This window comes from Myotis nattereri, assembly GCF_964212035.1.
Source record: "Myotis nattereri genome assembly, chromosome: 1".
Lineage (NCBI taxonomy): Eukaryota > Metazoa > Chordata > Mammalia > Chiroptera > Vespertilionidae > Myotis > Myotis nattereri.
Window position 1 is genome coordinate 219911505 of NC_138075.1, and position 22223 is coordinate 219933727.

General features: G+C 39.7%; 1 protein-coding gene across 5 annotated transcripts in view; it reads left to right on the forward strand.

The window, feature by feature from the left end:
* KCNIP4 (potassium voltage-gated channel interacting protein 4) overlaps nucleotides 1-22223 on the forward strand; it is a 954817-nt gene that overhangs the window by 854749 nt on the left and 77845 nt on the right. For 4 of the 5 annotated variants that reach the window (XM_081083176.1, XM_081083173.1, XM_081083175.1 and 1 more), the window contains one exon: nucleotides 12510-12634. In XM_081083176.1, coding sequence (XP_080939302.1) covers nucleotides 12510-12634 — 125 coding nt within the window. The remainder of the gene's footprint in view (nucleotides 1-12509; nucleotides 12635-22223) is intronic. The other variant, XM_081083172.1, reaches the window with a different exon arrangement.

Sequence of the window (22223 nt, forward strand, 5' to 3'; positions counted from 1 at the left end):
ATATAACAAATTTAAGAAAAATGCTGTGAGAGGCAATGCTAGAGAGGTAAAGAGTTACAAAGTTAAGAGCGATAATGTTGGGATTGCAGGGGTGGGCAAACTTTTTGACTCGAGGGCCACAATGGGTTCTTAAACTGGACCGGAGGGCCGGAACAAAAGCATGGATGGAGTGTTTGTGTGAAATAATATAAATTCAAAGTAAACATCATTACATAAAAGGGTACGGTCTTTTTTTTCAATAGTTTTATTCATTTCAAACGCGGGCCGTAGTTTGCCCACGGCTGGATTAGCCTATTTGGTCCAAACCCCAGTTCTGGGACTAGCTATAGAAACCTCAGGTAAGTTTCTTACCCTTCCTGAGTTTCCATTGCCTTATGTGTACAGTGGAAATAATAGTAGCCAATATTATATGTTCACCCGAAAGTTCAAATGAGCATGTGAAGTGTTTACAACAGTGACTGGCTAATAAGTGGTCCCTAAATGTTGGCTGCCATTGCTATTATTCTATACCATGATGATCATGACTCCTATAGCCACAGATGTGAGACTGACTCTCCTCAGTGCATTTCACAGAGAGACTATTTCAGCAGTGTTCTTTGGAGAAGAATCATCATTTCACTGGAGACAGAAAAAGCAGGAGGAATATTCTAGGTACCTGAAAAGATAAAGCTTAAGACAAAAAGAATAAGAAGTAGGGAGGAGAAGGCTGAAAAGGTGTGCTGGGACCAGAGTTTGTAGGTCCTTGGTGCCAACATCAGTCTGGACCTTGCTCTGCAGTAAAGGCTGAGGTGATGGGGAATTACCCAACACTTGTATTTTTTTATTTCTATTTCAGCTTTATTGAGTTATTTGACATATAAAATTGTAAGATATTTAGTGATATTTCTCTTGATTATCTTATATCATCCTCATAAAGTTTCTGGGAGAATAGCACATCACAGGAATTATAGCCTTCATTTAACAAACTGCAAGGATTTCCATCATTTAGTTACTTAACACATCCATCACTTCACATTTATTTAGTGTGAGGTGTTGTGTTTTTGTTTTTTTTTTTATGGAGGGGTAGGATATTTAAATTTTACTATCTTAGAAAATTTCGATTATACAACACAGTGTTATCAAATACAGTCACCATGTTCTACATTAGCTCCTCAAACCTTATTTATCTTATAGCTGAAAGTTTGTCCAGTCTTGCCCTATTCCCTCCCTCCCCTCCCACCCACGCCCAGTCCTTGGCAACCCCTTTTTCATTCTCTGTTTCTATGAATTTGACTTTTTTATTTGACTTTTAAATATTCCATATATAAGTAATATAAAGTATTTGTCTTTCTCTGTCTGGCTTATTTAACTTAGCATAATGTCCTCAAGTTCCATGTTATTGCCACAAACCGCCAGATTTCCTTCTTTCTCATCGCTGAATAACATTCCATTGAATATCTATACCAAGTTTTCTTTATCCCATACATCTCTTGATGGACACTTAGGTTATTTCTATATCTTAGCTTTTGTGAATATTTCTGCAATGAGCAAGGGAGTGCAGATATCATTTTGATATACTGTTATTTCCTTTGGATATATGTATGCCCAGAAGGTTGATTACTGGTTCAAAATGAGGAATGTATCCTTTTTTGTTTGGGTTTTGAGATGGCTAGAGTTAGCCAAGAGTCAAGGGAGCTGGACACAAGTCCTACCTTCGAAGAGTTGATGGTGAACTTGAAGTCAGAGAAAAGACTAGCAAAGAATCAAGAGTAATGTTTAATACAAGACATGAACAGGGTGTCAAAACTGTCAGCAAAAGCCAGCTGGGTATTGATTTCTGAATCAAGGAACCAACTGAAACTCAGCATGAGAATATGACACAATAATAAATCATGAAATCTGCACTTAAATGAGAGAACTAAACAATGAAATGAAATCACTAACCCAAGACCTCACAATGACTCTGTGTCGAAGGAGTGGTTTCACCTCAGGATAATGCCACAATTACTCTGTTGGGTCTTCACCATAGACTTTCCTGTCTAGAGAAGAGGGCAAATGCCTCAATGTAAGGGGGTGGTCATAGAAGGGAGAAGAAGGACTTGAAACACATGGTGAAGGTGAGGAGCAATTGGTGGTACTGAGTGAAAGATAGAAAGCCTACCTACTGATTCCACCATGGGATACGGGTGCATTAAGCAAGACGAGGAACAGAGAAGGCCATGAAAGTTAAGAAGAGGTGATCATTTGATTTTAGACATGGTTTAAAGTGTCTGAAGAACACAAGCCATTCCCAGAAGCAAGCTTTATTGTCAGTTTTGTACCTTTTTTGTTCAGGTTACCTGTGTGATGAAATCTTTTTTCTTCCCACTTGATTTTTTTCACTATGTTTTTTAATTGCTAATTTGGTCCAAAAGGGATAGAGTGATGACTACTTATAAAAAGCTACATAGAGGTTTAGATTTATTTTATTTTATTTTATTTTATTTTTCATAATGAAGATTAGTGTGTGTGTTTTTTAAATATATTTTTATGGATTTCAGAGAGGAAGAGAGAGGGATAGAGAGATAGAAACATCAATGATGCAAGATAATCATTGATTGGCTGCCTCTGCATGCCCCCTATTGGGGATCGAGCCCACAACCTGGGCATGTGCCCTTGACCAGAATTGAACCTGGGACCCTTCAGTCCGCAGGCCAAACCAGCTAGGGCTAGAAGTTTAGATTTAAAAAGCTTTCTCTGTTTCTTTTGTCTCTTATAGATGATTTCATAATTGGTCACTTGTGCAGTTCCCAGTAGGAGTCATAAATACCTGTTGTCCACTTGCTTTGACCTGAAGAGTAATATTTGGGCTAAGCATTAACAGAAGCAAGGCCAATTTCTGCTGGTGTCCTTTATACACTGACACAGGAGCCTAACACTTTAAGCAGACTCAATTTTACACCCCACCAGGTCTATAAAATTGCTCTGTTAACTGCTTAGATTGCAGGGTTAAAGTTTAACCGTCTTACTTCCAAATTGCTTTTTTTGCCAGGGGATCTAGAGCTGCAAGCGTGGTGGGCAGAAGCCCTTTCAGGGAACACTGGCCCATCTTTGCTTATAAAGTTTCAGAGGAAAAAAAAAAAAAAGAACAAGACAGCAAGTTCTGGAGAATAACTGACAGAAGAAACCTTATTCACCTTTTAGCAAACATTTTCCTTGGAGACTTGGGGTAGAAAAACAACTCCACAGTACGTTTTGTGTTCCCTGAGTCTGCTTAGAGGTGGCACATTCTCCAGTGAGTGTTCCTGAAGGTAATAAAAATCATGTTTCATTGAGCTCAGTGGCAGGGTAAAGTCAATCAATGCTTTAGGTGAGCAGAGGTGGCAAAAGCTCAATAATAATAGCAGAAAGCATGCGTATGGATTCTGATGGTGCACCATACACTATGCAAAATCCTTTACATACGGATTCTATTTAATCTTCGGAATTATTCAGGTGCCATTATGATCACCATTTAACAATTGAGGGGATTAAAGATTTGCGGTTTTAAGTGACTTGTCCCAAATTATAAGGCAGAGCTGAAACTCAAGCCCAAGTCATTTAGTCTTTTGACACATTTTTATCAATACCTGCCACACGGGATACATTAATCTTGGTGGTGAGGTTGCAGCCATGAACAAGCCCGTGAACCCTGGAACCAGACTTCAGACTGACTGTGGTACTGTGTGACCGTGGACAAGTTACTTACTCTCTCTGTGCCAGTGTCTTCATCTTTAGAACATAATACAGTGTGCTCATGGGAACTTTATGAGTTAATGTCTGTAAAATGCTTACACAGATCAAATGCTATGAAGGGTGGTTTGCTAATATTATTACATTTTTAGGACAAACAGGAGAAAGTCTATCAAAATTCAAGAGAAGCTCTACTGTTAGGGCATTGTTCCTTTAGTGTAGTATCACAGGCTATCTTTCTTTACCTGACTTCATGTTTCACTACTTTTTAAATTTTTCTCTTTGATCATAGTTCCTCTCAGCTGTTGCCTTTCCTGACAACAAGAATATCTTAGAATATCAATCTTTTTAGTCTGTCTCTGTGTGCAAGTTCAATCACATTTCTAGTTTCCTTGTGCCCTCACCCCAGCATTTTTACTGTAGATTTTCTCTCTGTGTATGACTGGCAAATAATGTTTATTTCCCTCACTTACCAAAAAGCAAGTAGGACCCTACCACCTATAAAATAATACCTCTTTTATAAGGGACTCTTCATGACTTGTAATAATATGGATAATGCTAATAATAATCATTCCAATAGGTGATTATATTTTAAAATCTAAGCTGTGTAAATAGTAATTAATGTTTATAAATAAGGTAGATACAATGCATTCATATATGCTGTGAGCAATTTTCTTCTGAGTAGTTATATTTTATAACTGTTTGAATTAAATCACAACATTGTAAAATAATAGGTTCTCCTGGAATAGAAATTGCAAGGTCATTGCCAACAAACACCTCTAACACATTCAAAATAATTGGCTGTTTTCAAAGTACTTTTCATTTTCCATGTGATATATGAATATTAAATAGGATAAAGTACAATGATAAAGGGCTTTTTTGGTCCTGGCATATTTTTAGGGTCAGAGTTAAAGAAACACATGTTTGAGTGACAGAAATTGGAGGGGTCCCAGTTGGTCTGGGTGGTCTGGGCAGTGGTAGGACTCCACAGTGTTTTGATGGATGGGTTGCTTTCTACTCATGACCTGTGCGCCAACAACTTGGAGTTAACTGCTCGTACACCTTCCATGTGGCTGAAAATAGCTCCTGGAGGGTGGATAGGTGAGTGGTTGTGAAGATAAGAAGAGTTGAGAGTAAAACATTTGAAGTTGGCAGAGTTTCGAGAGTTGCTTCCATGCTGGCCAGCATGGCTCAGCGATTCCCTCTCATCATTGATGTTTCTATACCTCTCTCCCTCTCCCTTCCTCTGTCTATAATCAATAAAAATGTATTATATTTTAAAAAAAGAGTTACTGCCAGAGCCTGGCCCAGGTCTAAATTCTCCATCCAGAGAAGTCAAATATAAGAACAGGAAGAGGAAAGACATGTTTGTGTCCAATCCCAGCTCCCCCACTTATCAGCTGTATAGCTGTGCACGCTTGAGCAAATTCCTTAACCCTCAAAAATCTCTTTCCTCAATTGATTATAATGCCAAACCATTTGAGCATCGCTGGGGGTGGGACTAAGGAATGGGACATTCTGAGTATATGGCTGTACAAGATTTTGGTGTAGAAAGGAAGGGAGGGGGAAAATTGCATGTCATGTAAAATGGCTTTGGAAATCTTTCTCCAGGCAACTTCATCTTTGTCCTGATGTGTCATACTGAACATTGAACATCTTCTTATTTCAGAACTAGAGGCCCGGTGCACGACATCCGCAGTCAGACATCCTTAGTGCTGCCACGGAGGCGGGAGAGGCTCCTGCCACTGCTGCTGTGCTCGCCAGCCATGAGCCCAGCTTGTGGTTGAGAGGCGCTCCCACTGACCATCAGGGGACAGCTCCTGCATTGAGCATCTGCCCCCTGGTGGTCAGTGTGCATCATAGCAATCAGTCGTTCTATCATTGGGTCTATTTGCATATTACCCTTTTATTATATAGGACTAGAGGCCTGATGCATGAAATTCATGCACGGAGGTGGGGGGTGGGGGGGCGCGCCACGGCCCGTCCTGAAGCCCCCCTCCAGGCCAGGCAGCGCAGTGGGCCTGCGCACGCCTCCACTTGGGGGGCTGCCCCCGGCGGCAGCCTCATGTCCCAGTGGCACAAGTCCCTGCCCCCATCCCTGCCCACCAGCTCCTGTGCACACGCAGCCTGTTGAATGGTTGTGACTGGGACACCGTTAGGACCAATTAGCATATTACCTCTTTATATATATAGCTTTCTCAGGAGTAGTTTCCGGTGCTGTAATCAAGAATCCTACAGTATTGTTTAGTATGAAGCTAAAGTCTGGAGTGAAAGTCGTCAAACTCTTCTCTGATACCTGCCACTAGACCCCACTTCTAAATAATAACATGTAACATATCATTAGAAGGTAGTTGTTCTCATCATGACGTAATTGTCATTCTGATCAAGTCACTATTAAAGCAATTTAAGAAAGGGTCAACAGTAGGAGTAAAGACTCAGAGGGTTTTTTTATAAATGAGATAAAGCAATGTAAGTCAAGCTGGCTGAATCTTTGGCTCAGACAAATCAATTTTAGCTCAAATAGAATTTTAAAGTTATACTACCTATAATCTTTTTATAATGAAAAATGGATAGATTTTTTTTAAGAAGGGTCATGTTTTATTGAGAAATGGACCTCCTTATAAATACAAGGTGGCGTGGTTGGGGTGCTTCAAGTAGTTATGCATTTGTTTCACATTTTTTATTGAGCGCTTTTAGATGCTGTTGGACCAGTGGAGCCAGTAGTCTGTCAGATCCTAGCAGAAGCCATGGAGGCAATGGCCTCACAGTGTTATGACATGATAAGGCAAGGACTCGATTCTGTGTGCCTGACCTGTGTACTGAACCACTTTCATTTTAAAAATCTGATTTTTTTTTTTCATAAAATGGTTTTATTTTAGCATTACAGGCCTTGCTTATAAAAATGTGTATTAGGACCACAGGCCTCACATTCATGTTTGTTTATAAAGAAAGATGTTCTGTAGCTGTGTTCTGGAGGGTATGGCTTGACCTCAGATAGAGAAAAGTGCACATAATTATGAGTTGGGCTGTAATAAGATTCTACTGTATTTTAAGAAAAGTTGTGAGAAAGGGGAGAAAGATTACTATTTTTGAAACTCATTATGTTGTTCCCAAATGATTTGAATTCTAATTTCTAGCCCAACTGTGTCATGGCCTAAGAGAACTGTTGACTCAGACATAGAGACTTAAATCTAAGGTGCAAAGAACAAAAGGAGACAGCCAGGAAGCTCAAGGGGTCTGGGTTTGGGAATTTATTGTCTGATTAAAATGAAATCTCTTAGAAGATGCATGCATTAAAATACTATTTGTATTCAGATTATCTCAGGATGCAAAGGCAGCACTGGAATTAGCAACGCATCGAGGTATGTGTTAACCGAGGCCTGGAGATGATTCAAGAGGCCAGCGTCCCACATGGTGCTGGTTTTCATTCCAGACAAACCCCTCAGCCTCCTGGAACTTAACATTTCTCAGCGATAAAATGAGGACGAGCAAACAACCTTTCATGTTCTTTCCAGTCTGAGATTTCATCATTTCCACACCTTATTCTACTTTTTCTGATCAGCACATCATTGACTACTATCATGGTGATCAAGATGGCTGGCATGTTTCCCCTGAGGAGTTGGGGTTCAGTGGCCACCTGGTTTGTGATTTCAATTCTTTTATCCCCCAGGCTTTTAGACCAAAATATATATAACTGTTTCTATCTCATATAGCATGTTGACTAAACTCACAATCTTTGGTGTCAAAAAACAAAACAAAACAGGGATTAAATCCCAGCTCTGTCACTTACTAGCTGTGTGACCTTGAGTAAGTTGTTCAAGTTCATTGAGTCCCAGTTTATTCTTTGTAAAATAAGGGCAATAACAACTACCTCACAGAATTGTTGTCAGTATCAGAATGAGATAATATACAGCCAGGCTTGGAACAAAAGCTCTCTATAGGATGGTGGTTTTTATTAACAATCTCAGTCAAGTGCTTAGAAAGATTAGAGTCCTTGTCTGCTTCATTACTAACCAGCCACCTGACCTTGAGCAAGCCACTTAGAATCCCCAAGCCTCATCTGTAGATTGGGGATGATAATCACTTCTTTAATGATCATGGTAAAGAATAAATAATATGATTGACTAACAAGTTGCCCAGCACTCACTGGGCAAACTTGGTGAATATCAAGACCTGCTTTTATTCTTATTGTGTGTCATTTGAATCCAGTTCCAAGTTTGCTCAGGCTGCCAGAACAAAATGCCATAGACTGGTGGTGTAACCAAGAGAAAGGTATTTTCTCATGGTTCTGGGACATAAAGTCCAAAATCAAGGAGCCCACAGGTTTCTTTTCCTGAGACCTCTGCCAGTGGCTTGAGATGGCTGCCTTCTTGCTGTGTTTTCGCGGCTTTTCCCTATGCATGTGTATCCCAGGTCTGTCTCTTTCTCTTTCTCTCATCTTTATAAAGACACCAGTTGCATTGGATTAGGGTCCCATCCTTATGCCCTCATTTAACTTGACCTCCTTAAAGGCCATATCTTCAAATATAGTCATATTGGGAGGTTAGACCTTCAACATACAAATTATACAGCAACACAATTCAATCCACAGAAGGACCAGAAATCAGACAGCACTAGATTAAAGAGAAAGCCGGAAGTAGGAAATGAACCCAGTGGAGAAAGTCAACTTCTCTGAGACATTTGACAATGCAGGGAGAGAGAAGGTGTCATTAATTTTATCATTGTTAAGAGAGCAAGTGGTGCCCTAACCGGTTTGGCTCAGTGGATAGAGCGTCAGCCTGCGGACTGAAGGGTCCCGCGTTCGATTCCGGTCAAGGGCATGTACCTTGGTTGCGGGCATATCCCCAGTAGGGGGTGTGCAGGAGGCAGCTGATCGACGTTTCTCTCTCATTGATGTTTCTAACTCTCTATCCCGCTCCCTTCCTCTCTGTAAAAAAACAACAATAAAATATATTAAAAGAGAGAGAGAGAGAAAGAGAGAGAGAGAGAAAGTGGCAAAGCAGAAGGAACATGTTTTGTCATTACAGACTTGGATTTAAATCTTTTCTCTTTTCTCCTATGTGACATCTCGCCACTCTTTTTTTTTTTTTTTTTTTCCACTTCTATGAGACTCGGTACTCACATGTGTAAAGAATAGACAGTGATAGCTCATCTTGGAGTTACTGCAAGGAGTACAATAATATTAATAGAGCCCGTCTCCTGACATCTAATAGGAGCTCAATAAATGCTAAGAACTATATTAAAATCCCCCCCCGCCCCCCCAAATGCATGCTCTTTGGTGGTGGCTGAGTCACATCATGTATTTTGCAGCAGAATCACACTGTGCTCTGCACAGAGTTTGCCTCCAGGAATCAGAGTTTGGATTGGATTAGATGGTGTTGCATTTTTAATTTATCATAAGCTGGTGATTGCTGATGATTCCAGGTGTGTGTTTAGAGCCTGTCAGCCTCCTGGAAATAGAAACAGCCCTCTGGCAGGTAGGAGTCATTAAGAAGTAAGGTACCAGTGAGCTGGGAAAACAAGAGAGCCTGCAGGTAGGCACTTGAAGTGTGCTGCTTTGAATATTGCATGTGCTGCTTTGAATATTGCATGTGCTGCTCATCCTATCACACACACTTAACTCAATTACATTGACCCTCTGGCCCCAGGACTCTCATCTCAGTCTTGGCATATACAGGTCTGCGACAGCTGGGGAAGCAACTGTGTCGGGTGTGTGGTTCGGACTGCTGTGTGGTTGCAAAGGCCAAAAAGTTAATGCGCTGTTTTGTTTCTTTCTAGTGGAAAGGGCATTAGGTTTAGAGGAGGTTGTGCTATGATTCAAAGGCTACTCAGAAAATCTGATTAAAACTTTCTCTACTTCTGCCTTGCTGTGTTTCTCAGAACAATGCACAGTCAACACAGTGATTCCAAAGAAGGCGTTTAAGGGCCACCAGTGGCCCACAAACCTCAGTGTGAGACATAATTTTCTGGAGGGCAGCTAAGGTTCCAGGGACTCCAGAGGCATGGAAACTTTAGCAGCAATATCATTTGTTTATTGACTCATTCATTCGTTCACCAAATAATGCTTGAGCCACGATGGGATATGGTACTCTATATCAAGTCCAGAGGACGTTCAGACTGTAAGACATTACTCCTGTCTTCAAGGAACTCACAGTAGAGAAGACAGACACAAGCAGATCACAATGTTTTGCTTTACATGCTGGATGAGAGAGAGGTAGAGTGGAGACCTCTGACCAGGGAGTCACCGGTCTGCATGCTGCAGTGATCAGGAAGGCTTCAGAGAGGAGGCAGGAATATTACAATGGGCCATAAAAGATACACACATTTCACCAGGTGGGAAAAGGACAGAGGAATATTTTAAGCTGAGGAAATCACACTCTAAATGGTTCATAAGGAGCTTATACCAGGGCATTTTTCAAGAAAGCCAGAGTCTTTCTATTTGTTATTGTTTGTTTACATTAGATCTGTTCTGTGGAACTTATTTCTCCACTGGCAACGACAATAACTACCAGGCAGCTCAAGTCATTGGATTCACAGCAGTCGTAGGGAGTACCATCTTCCTTCATTCTCTCTGCTCAGCACCCGTGGAGTAGAATCAACTTATTCGCGCCGATGAACAACAGAGAAAACTGAAGGAGTCCATTATGGCATTTTTTACTTGCCTCACAAAGCCCAGCCTGAGGTCAAGCTGTTAATGCCTCGCTGCCTTTCTTTGGCTACTTTCTTTCCACATCCTTTGCTGCGGTTCTCAACCTGTGGGTCGCGACCCCTTTGGTGGTCCAACGACCCTTTCACCAGGGTTGCCTAAGACCTGCATATGTACCTGCATATCAGATATTTACATTACGATTCATAACAGTAGCAACATTACAGTTATGAAGTAGCAACGAAAATAATTTTATGGTTGGGTCACAACATGAGGAACTGAATTGAAAGGGCCAGAAGGTTGAGAACCACTGCTTTAGAGGCAAACCACCAAAATTCTCATCAATTTTATCCTTGTCAGCTCAGAGTTACTTACTCTTGGTCTTGCCATTTTTTCATGTCCCTCTTCTTATTATCTATCAATCACTATTCTGCAGCTTTTCCAGATCACTGTTGCAAAATAAATTATTTTGATATGAAAAGTACAAAACAAATATTTGCTTGCACATCCCCTTTTTCATTTTGACAAGCATAACCATTCCAAGTATTTGTTCCGTCGCCATTATTGGTCTTTCGTAAACTCTTGGAGGGCAGTGACGAGGGCATGTGGAGATCAGACTTGCCCTGACCTTCATTCTCCTGCTAAGGGAGGGTTCTGGCCCTGAACTCTACTTCAGTGAGACAGGACAGTAAGTAGGTACACATGTTAGTGAAAGGCAGAATTATATATATATTTTGGCTAATTTTATTGGGGTGACATTGGTTAATACAATTACATATGTTTCAGGTGCACAATTCTATGATACATCATCTGTTTATTTGTACTGTGTGTTCACCACCACCCAAGTCAAATCTTCTTCCTTTACCCTCTTCTACTCTTCTAGCTCCCACCACTCCTTCCCCCTCTGGTAATCACTAGAGAGGCAGTGTTACTAAGTATCAAAAATGGTGTGACTTTTCTAATCAACAAGAACTACATTTCCAAATGACACATGCAGGATGGAATTGGGGGTACTGGTGGCCCTGGGTCCAGAGTTGATGAGAAGAAGCTCTTCTCCTGAGCTTCACCCCTCAGAGTTGGGAATCTGTAGCCAAGAGGAAGGAAGATGATGGAGGGAAGCCATGGCCTCAGTACTGGGCCTGGACGCTTCTGTCCCTGATGAGTTTCTTAGCTGAGGTTTGAGCTGAACTATGGCAGGAAGAATTCCTTAGGCCTCCATTGGGCCCCACTGCAAAGAGCTGGACCTCATTAAGGATGTTGTACTTTTTGAGACCCAAATATCCAGATCCTACTATATCCCAACACCTCCCAATGATCCTAATGCAAATATGCAGATGTTACCAGATGTTACTTGTGGGGAAGAAGGGTTCTATGGGTAAATACCCTTTGGGGTTAATTGGGTTAAACAAAGCTAAACAGAATTCTTTGCTGCAAGTTTTCTCTAAACCATATAGTCCTGTGTTTTACTCCCAAACTCTGTAAATGTTTACATTTCCCAAATTTATGTGGACTGAAAATTAGTTTGCATAGAGCACCTTAGAGAAATGTTGTAAATATATAATTCACAAAGTAAAGTGAAATGTTTTATAATTTATCTGTAGCTCTGGATTTTCTTATCTGCAAAAAAAAGGGTTTGGCCAGAAGTTCCCAGAGGCCCCGGTCCATCCAGCGTGCACCCATGGAGACTGGGTTTATGCCGGACATATTGGCCGCTGACTTTTCTCACTTGATCTGACTACTTTATTTGCAGTCCCTGGAGAAATACTTTATTTCAGAAGAATCCTCCTGACTATTAGCAAAGGCCTAACTCATAGATGCATGATACAAGGGTGATGTTGATTGTTATTAAACTAAAACCCTGTTTTTATAACTAGTACTTGTTATAAATATACAAATCCAAGGTTTTAAGTTTTCCATTATTTTTTTTTTTCACTTTTCAAACTTACTGGGAAATGTTAGTATGTAATGTCTAATAACTAGAAACTATGAAAACATTATGTGGTATTAGCTTGGCTTCATAGTCTGAGCTCTGGGAAATATATATATTGATTGGCAGTGTGAGAACCATTCCTCTGGAAAAATAATAGGCATCTAGTAAATGCTCCTTTGTTTTACTGTATAAGCATTGGGGAGCCATGGCTGTTCTAAGACTCTGCTTGGTTTCCCTCTGCAGACAGCGTGGAGGATGAGCTGGAGATGGCCACCGTCAGGCATCGGCCTGAGGCCCTTGAGCTGCTGGAAGCCCAGAGCAAGTTCACCAAGAAGGAGCTCCAGATTCTTTACCGAGGATTTAAGAATGTAAGAACTTCCTTTTCAATTTTACCTTCACCCTCTTCTCAGAGGAGCATAGAGAAGAGAGAGGGGAAGAGGGCAATATACAGTTCTGGGAGAGCCCCCCCCCCCCCATCTGCACATTTCAGACCAGTCTTTCCTAGATGTGACTATTGTTTTAACCATTTGGACTATGACTCACTTGGGCACACCGATGCTCATACATTGTTGGTACACATAAAGCAAGAATGAGCAAAGGAGAAAGGTTTACTCAATTCAATTCTTAGTATTTCTTTTTCTTTTTCAGCCATAATAACATAACTTCAATAAGCCCCAATTATCTCTTTATTTTTAAACTATAGTCTGATGTTTGACTTGAAACTTGGCTATAAATCGGGCCCATCAAGGAAGTCCCTCCCTTGCATTGGGGAAAAGTCACATAAATTCAGTAGTTTCTAAAAGACCATGCTGCCACTGACTGGACCACAAATGTCTGTAGGTAGCCCCTGCATCCAGGTCTCTGTGACCCAGGTGTGACTATGGTAACGCTAATTGAGTTTCAGAATATATTTTTAGGCTCCTTCATGCATATTACAAACAACCATCCACCATCCCTCTGACTCCAGGCTATCTGTCTCTCTCCCATGTCTGCTCCTTACCACTCTCCTCGCTTGGACTTGCTAAATGTTTCTACCATATTACTCTCCAAAAACATGGTTCTCTGCTCACACCCAGGCCTTTGTGGGGGGACACTGGGTGGGAGGGAGGAGCTATAATAAATCTGTTCACTGCACAGACACAGGACTCTCCTTAACAGGGATCTGGATGTGTAATGTATCTAGATGACACATACATAAACATGTATGAAGAGAAAGGGGCTTTAGAGTTATACCTATGCTGCTAGAATGCAGACTTCAGAGAGAGTAAGACTTACAATAAAAAAAAGCAGAACTGACCACTGGCAGCAGCAAACCACTGAGTTAGTGGCAAGGATGGGGAAGGAAAGGAGGTGAGAAAGACCAAGTCCTGGCCCTAAGTAAATCCTAAGGACAGACTAATACAATATACTATAGGCCCGATGCATGAAATCCGCGCAAGAGTAGTCCTTTGCAGACGCGGCGGCTGCCCCGATCCCTCCCTCGCAGCCGAGGTGGCTGCCTTGATCCTGCAGCTGCAGCCCTGGCTTCATCCGGAAGGTCTTCTGGAAGGACATCTGGTCAGTCATTCTGTTTTTTGGCTGTTCTGTCGATTTGCTTTTATTATTATAGATTAGAACTTCAAATGCATTCCTGTGAACATCTAAGCATCTCTGCTCTGTTTTAAGGTCTTATAATAAGAAAACACATTTCTTTTTAACATTGGACTGTGCATCAGATAAGAAAAATGGTTGCTGAATAAAGGAGAGTGTAATCCAACCTCCCAGCATCCCTGTACTCTTGATGGCTGCTACATTACTACTCCACTGCTGTCGCTGTAGGTCACTCCATGTGGGGTCTGCGGCCTTGCGCCCCATTTGTTGCAAGCTGGAATCATGATTACTGCTTTCATTGACCTCAGGAGCCACGTCTGCACAAGTCTTATCCAAGTCACACTTCACAAAATATTTCCCAGGTTCCAAAGGCTGCATTCATTTATTTCTTTTATTTTTTCTTTGCCTACTTGCACTCTGTTTTTTTCTTTTTCTCCCCTCCCAACCTCTTTCCCCAACTTTTCTTTCCCCCTTTCCTACCCTTCAGATCTCTTTTCTTTCTTCATCTCTCCATTCTCTCCATTTTTTCCCTTCCGTTGTCTCTTCCTCTTGTCAGTTCTTGTCTCCTTTCTTTTACTCTTTCTCTTCCTTTTTCTGTTTTTCTGTTCTCCTTGTTCATTGTTTTCTGCCCTCCCCCACTCCATGAGATAACTTTCCATCAGACCTTTATATGCCTAGAGCATATTTTACATTTTTTTTAAAACAAACGATCTCACAGCTTGCTCGGAAAATGTTAACTGGTGTCTCTGATAAATCCAACAAGAGTGGTCTTTTAATGTTTGTTTATTTTCCCTTGGTCAAATGTACAACTTAATTTTAAAGTAGCCCTAAGATATAGGGAGAAAGGCGCTAACGCAGATCAGCAGCACTCATGTGTCACAGGATGGCAGCATCGGAACCAGCTTGCCGTCACAGAGAGCAAACCACCTACACTTAGTTTCCTGAACATCAATTATCTCAAGCCCTTAAGACAGAAAAAATCATTTTCCTGGAACCAATTAAGATATTCACTTTTAATGAAACCTTTTAAAACTCTCCATGTTTTGATTAAAAGGATAAACTAGTCATCAACATCTTAAAATAGTCACATGGAAGTGCCTTACCACAGCAAGGCACCTTGGGTAAAGGTCCCCAGAGTCCTCTTGTCTTTTTCCAGCACTGCATCTCTTATACCATTTCCTCAAGTCTAACATAGATTTTTTTAAAAATAAGTTTGTTTGTTCTATTTTTTAATATATTTTATTGATTTTTTTACAGAGAGGAGAGAGGGATAGAGAGTTAGAAACATCGATGAGAGAGAAACATTGATCAGCTGCCTCCTGCACACTCCCTATATGGTGACAAGAGAAGATTTGACTCTGGGTGGTGGGCACACGATGCAATATGCAGATCTTGTGACATAGAAACTCACACCTGAAACCTATATGATCATGTTGACCAATGTCACCCCAATAAATTTAATAAATAAAAAAAAGCTAGCAAGGGAGAGTCTTTCTAGTCCACTAAAGCAGAGTCTTGTATAATGTAACATAACTATGGGTGTGACATCTCAGCCCATCACCTTTGCTAATCTAGCACTCAAGGCCAGGAGATTAAAAGGAGTGTGATTTATTGGGAGTCACCCTATGGTGTCCATCACAGTGGTGTTTGTGAGGAGACAGCAGCCCCTGTGGAGTGAAGCTGCTGAATTTGGTCTGATGTTACATTCAAGTTCAGTTAATACCCACTCTCAGTATTGTTCCTGCATTCAGACATTTCCTTGGAGAATTGACCAAAAGTGGCACCAAACTTTTCCTTGATTAGTTAATTTGAAAGAGAGAGAGGAGTGCCAGAGAGAGAGAGAGAGAGAGAGAGAGAGAGAGAGAGAGAGAGAGAGATTTGTTATTCCACTTGTTCATGAATGTATTGGTTGATTCTGACCAGAGATCAAACCCAAAACCTTGGTGTATCAGGACACTCTAACCAGCTGAGCTACCCAGCCAGGGCTCCTTAATTTCTGGAAGAGTTATTATACTGTGGCCAAAGGAACCAGCAGGAGATGAGAGTTCTTTGATGGGGTTTTTCACTTCACTGGAAGTGTTTGAGAACTCATTGCACTAAGATCTTTAAAAATAGCTGATGGGAAATTATAGGGATCTACATTTTTGACAGAGAACATTTACATAACAAGCGTGAAATCTTACTTATGATGGAGAGGGAGTGAGGGAGAGTTTAACACCTGAATGGGAAAGAGTGGGATATGTTGGTTAGGATAGAAAACTAAATTGCTAATTGTATAAGGCAATTACTCTTTTGTCATGAGCTCTCAGAGGCATTCTTAAGGCTTTCATAGACCATTGTGTGACCTTCAGTAAATTACTTCTTCCCTGGCAGTTTCTGTCTCCCTGTCAGCAAATTAGGGATTAAGAGATCTTCCTTTCCAATCAGAAGGGAGGTGCGTAATAATGAGTTTTGTTCAGCTCTTGAAGGACTCAGATAAAAGATCTTCCTTTAGTGCAAAGTATTACTCATGTACTTCAGAGTCAAAGTATAAGTACAGAGTTAAAATGTTATTTCCTAGGCCCTAGCAGAGTTTTCTGTTCTGAGGAGAAGGTTGTTGACAGGTATGAGCAGATAAATGTGGCTGCCTCTCTGGCTTCCAAGCACTGGCTTGGTCCAAGTACTCTCCTGGGTTGAACCTTTCAATTGCCATTTCCTACCTTGGGCAGTTTGTTTAGCATCTTTAGACATTAAGTTCTTCTTTGAAAATTCAGAATATCAACACCCATGTATATGAGGTGATGGGAAATATTTTGTATGATCCCTTTTATTTTGAGTATGGTCAGTAGACATTGGAGCCCTTTGGTTCCCTCTGATTCTTCTAAGTAAAAAAATAACTAAATTTCATAAAGATTCTATGATGTCATCTTGAAGTAAAAATGATAATGCAATTAGATTCCAGTTCTGGCTCCATTTGGCAATATGCTTGACCTCTCTGTGCTTCACTTATCTCATCTGCAAAACTGGAGAAATACTAGTAGCATCTCATAGATGCGTTGCAAAGATAGAGAATGTAAAGCACAGAATATAAAACCGGACTCATTATAACACTCAAAATGTAGCTACTCTTCTTCTTTTTAATAATTATTATTATTATCGTTAGCACCATTGTTACCATGCTGCTTCTATGAATTGTGTACTGTCCAGAAGCTCTTCCTTAAAATGTCTTTGTTCCACACTCTTGCCTAAGGACAAATTTGGAAACAGTGCACTTTATTTGATTTGATTTTACTCTGTCCTTTGACTTCTTGGAGATAGTCTTTCCCATAATGACTCCTCACAAAAATTTTGTAAAAATCAAAACAGAGAACATTATTGGTGATGTTTTTAACATATAATGAAACCTAGAGAGGCATACATTTTAAAAAAAAAACAACATATATAGAAGCAACCCTTATATACTGTACTATTCACTAGTAGCATTTCTAAAATCTTCAAGATTTCTATTCAGTTTTCTACAACAATCCTGTAAAGAAGTTCACTTTTTTTTCCTCTCTCTCAAGTCACAGGTGAATTGGTCCCAGCTAATGGGGAAGTTCTACTCCAGTCGGGCATTCAGGGATCCAGGTTCCTTTCAATATATTTCCCTGCTCTCCTTGGCTGGGCTTCTTGCCCCATCTGCATTGTGTAAACTAGGTCACTTTCATGTTCATGTCTAGAGGAAAGGTGAAAGAGCTGTAGAGCAGCAGCAGGCAACCTCCCTTAGCAGTGGTTCTCAACCTGTGGGTCGCGACCCCTTTGGGTGTCGAACTACCCTTTCACAGAGGTCGCCTAAGACCATCAGAAAACACATATATAATTACATATTGTTTTGTGATTAATCACTATGCTTTAATTATGTTCAATTTGTAATAGTGAAAATACATCCTGCATATCAGGTATTTACATTACAATTCATAACAGTAGCAAAATTACAGTTATGAAGTAGCAACGAAAATAATTTTATGGTTGGGGGTCACCACAACATGAGGAACTGTATTAAAGGGTTGCGGCATTAGGAAGGTTGAGAACCACTGCCTTAGAGATAACACAAATGTTATGTACATCACTTTCACTAACATCCCAAGCATTCATTAGTCACATGGACTGGTGGGCTCCAGGGAAAACTAGGAAATGTATTCTCTAGCTAGACAGCAGTGTATTAGATAGAAGGAGAAACTAGATTGGGGAAACAGCTAGCACTTTGCAAAAGTCAATAAACATCTCTTCTATTGAATTTTCTAGAGAATATACTAAAGGTTTCCTAAGTCAGTCCAGCTAATCCTACTAAGACAATTCAATTATTTTAAGTCTTGGGAAGCAAGGTGTCCATTTATTCTTCAAAATCATATAGCCATTAATGCATCAAGACTTTTAAAATAATAATAGTAAGTTTCTGTCTTCTGACTGCTTCAAGGTTTCCTACTTCCCTTAGCACATACATCAGAACTAAATGGTACTTAACAAGTAAAGAGCAGTTTCATCCAAGAAGGCTTGTCAATACTATTTGTTGTATATGGAACCCAGTCTTCATAGCACAGAACCCAAACACAGGAGGTAGTTGGACTGCTATGCCCATCGATTTTAACAGCATTATTCCTTCTTATTCTTCTTAGAAGAACTAATTGGTTCACACAAACGTATCACTAGGAGCCCAATAAATAATTTTTCAAATTCAGTACATATTCCTTAATGAACCTGCCATGAAACTTCGAATGTATTATGGTTAAAACCAAAAATAAATCTGGGGCACCATTCATCACTGCAAGCTGCTGACAGTGAACCTCCCTCATAAAGTCAGATTATTTTTCATTTTTTTACAATTCCCACTTAAATGGATTTATTAATATAAGCCTACCTGGCAATTACTCCTGTAATTCTGGCAGGGATTCAAATCTTAATTACAATGAAGTAAGTTATCAAAACTTTAGAAGTCTTTCAATATTACATTTGAGTTGAGTGTTAGACTATAAATTATCTTGAATCTGTGTTGATTAATTTAACTTTAGAAATATAAAGACATGTTTAAAAGAAAATGAGATAGAATCAGTAATTTCTTTATGCATATTATGCTAACATATAAATTATGCTTAATATATGACATCCCAACTCCCATAGAATTTAGATTAAGTCAAAACTTCTTAGCCTAAGTTCCTCCTGGTTGTTAATCCTTTCCACAAGCAAATATGAACCAATCCTTTATTAAATGCTAACTACATGTCAGGGACTTTGCTAGTATTGACACACATTAATGAGTAAAAGAGAATTGTCTTCTACTCACAGACATTAGAGTCTAGTGTAGGAAGTGTGAAATTAGTAAGAAAGGAAAGAAAGAGTTAACTCAGACATAGTTTTTGGCTCTTTTTCCAGTTCTATTTTGTCATAGCAATATCTACTCATTATGCAGAAAACTTTAAACAATATAATCTAGAAAGAATTGTTTAAAATGCCTTTAAAACTACTGGGGAACTTTAGAGGACCATGTCAATAAATAGATGTTGCTTAATTATCTTCTAAAGGTTTTTTTTGGTTGTTCATAGGTCCTTAGTTAACAAAAATAAATGTTTAGAGTATTCTAAAATATTATGCCTACCAAATCCTTCAGGTTGATGGACCTTATTTTATAAACACTCAAATAAGAATTCCAGGTCAAAAAGGCAATAAACCAAACCATTTTATTTTATATATATATGAGAGAGAGAGAGAGAGAGAGAGAGAGAGAGAGAGAGAGAGAGAGAGACATCAATGTGAGAGAGAAACATTGATTGGTTGCCTCCTGAATGCACCTGAACCAGTAATTGAACCTACAACCTGGGTATGTGCCCTGCCTGGGAATCGAACCAGCAACCTTTTGGTGTATAGGATGACACTCCAACCAATAGACTCACACTGGCCAGAGCCAAACCGTTTTTTTCAATGTGAATTTTCAACCACTGTACATAGGCCAATGTACAACTTTATTTCTATTTTCAATATATCACTATTGATCTTCAAAATATTCTGAAGGAAACTTTCATAAACACACATGTAATATGACCAATTAATATACTAGTACATTATAGATTCCACAACACTGAAGAAAGGAGAATTTTTAATTTTTCAAAAATGTAGGCCAAGAAAGTTACTGCTATTGGGCATCATATTTAGCCCTTAACTTCTCAGAAGGCAAGTATTCAGCTTGGTTTTTGTTGTTGTTGTTTAGGCATCTTTTGCACTGGTTTTGCATAAATGCACCAATGATACTTTCTCTCTCTCTCTCTCTCTCTCTCTCTCTCTCTCTCTCTCTTTTTTTTTTTTTTTTTTTTTTTAGGCTCTCCGCATAGTTCCTGGTTAGGTCACTCATCATGAGGCAGTTAGCTAGTTATTTAGTCTCTCTAACTTTCTAAACATTATGCCCTTTCTTCTTGCAAAAATCGATTATTAAAAAATGTTTGCAGAAATGTGTGTAGAAAGGAAGAACAAAAAACATTCCAAGCAGTATTTTAGTGCCTTGTCACCAAAAAAGTATATAGCATAATTTCTGCCATAAAAATCCAACTTGAAACTTATTACCAGAAATGTGGTCCAATACAGAGTTCTTTGTAAAAAGAAAAGAAAAAAAATTAAACATTATTTGAAATAAACAAATTCCAGGAAAAGTCATGATTTGTCCCTTTGCAGTGTATTGTTACAACCTGTGGTCTGTAATTACTTTAGGACTCTGATTTCCCCTGTTATCCATGGTGATTGGAAGTGGAGTGGGCAGTAAGTTTTTCATGGAACTAATAGTAGTTTAAACACATTTTAATATACCATACACAACCCAGCAATTACTGCTTGTCGGCAGCAGAATGAAGGCACCATATATCTGTGCATTGAAGTGACTGCTAATAAGGCCTACTCAGTTTCTTCTGAGACTCTACATAAAACCCGGTATTAGTTCCCTAATGGAAGGCAAGCCTTTTACTGAACACACTTTGTATTATCATTAATAAGTGCTACTGATTTATTGGATAGATTACATTTATTGAAACCAGAATGGGAGCATGCAGTTAATTACCAGCTTTCTCTATTTAATTAGTGTTTTGTGTGACTAGAATATTCTTCAGTGATCATAGTGCTTTCTGTTAGAGTCCAATGAATGTGTGTTGAAGGGAGGCCATCTCCAGCAGCACCTTGCACTGCCCTCTTCTGTGCATCACTGGCACTACAGATTGATTTATTTTATTTTATTTATTTACTTTTTAAATCTTTATTGTTGACAGTATTACATATGACTCCTCACTTCCCTCCCCCCCCCCCTCCATTGACCTCTTCTAGCCCTCCTCCACCCTGACCCCAGGCCTTCACCACCCTACTGTCTATGTCCATGGGTTATGCATATATGCATACAAGTTCTTTGGTCGATCTCTTCCCATCCACCCACCCTGCCCCGCCTCCCCTCTAATTTAGGGAGGCTGTGTGTTTCAGTGCATAGATGGAGAATTGAGACCCACCTAATCCTGGATTCCAATCCCAACTCTGACACTTACTAGTCACTTTACCCTGGAAACCTCACCTTCCTATTTGTAGTGGGAATAATAGTAGTGAGGAGTCTTAAAGAAATAATCGGTAAGTGAGTAGAGAGGCTTATATGTGACAGATAACTTTGTAGAGTGCTGAGCCCTTGCATTTCATTGGCTCAACATAAACAAAAATGTCTTGTGCTGACACTCTTTGGGTTTCGTGGTGAAATTATACATTCAGAGCTCTGTTAATACATCTTTGAGAACAATAAAAGCAACCTTCTCAAAATTTTGCAGAGACAAATATTGAAGACTTGACCTATGTGATGATTATTTGTCCTAAAGTCAAATACTCAATGAAATAGCCAATGAGATTATGAAATCTCTGCCTTCTTTGCCTGCAGACCCTGTCTTCTGCTTCTTGCTTCAGGATTCTCTCTATTATATCAAACTGCCTCTGGAATTCTAAGTCACCTTTTCCCTTCCACATATCAGATCATGAAATCTTTATCAGCAGTTCCCACATATGTGCTGAGTTCGTGAAGAATGTGGGACTGCAATAAACACTTGGAAAATAGACGGTAAGCAAATAGATGTGAGTCCTGCCCTCAAGAAGTGAATGGACCATATAACTTGGTATCTATTTTTCTACATTATTATTATAAAACCGGGACCATTTATTGCCTGTATGGCAATTTTTGGCAGAGTCATCCTAACATCAAGAGGTTTAAAAACTTCGCAAGGTCATTTAGCTAATTAGTAGATGTGACATAAATATAACAGATACATCTGAGCTCCCATTTCAAAATCCCAATGTGGTATTCCAATGAGAACACAGAATGTTACAAAAATAATAATAACAATG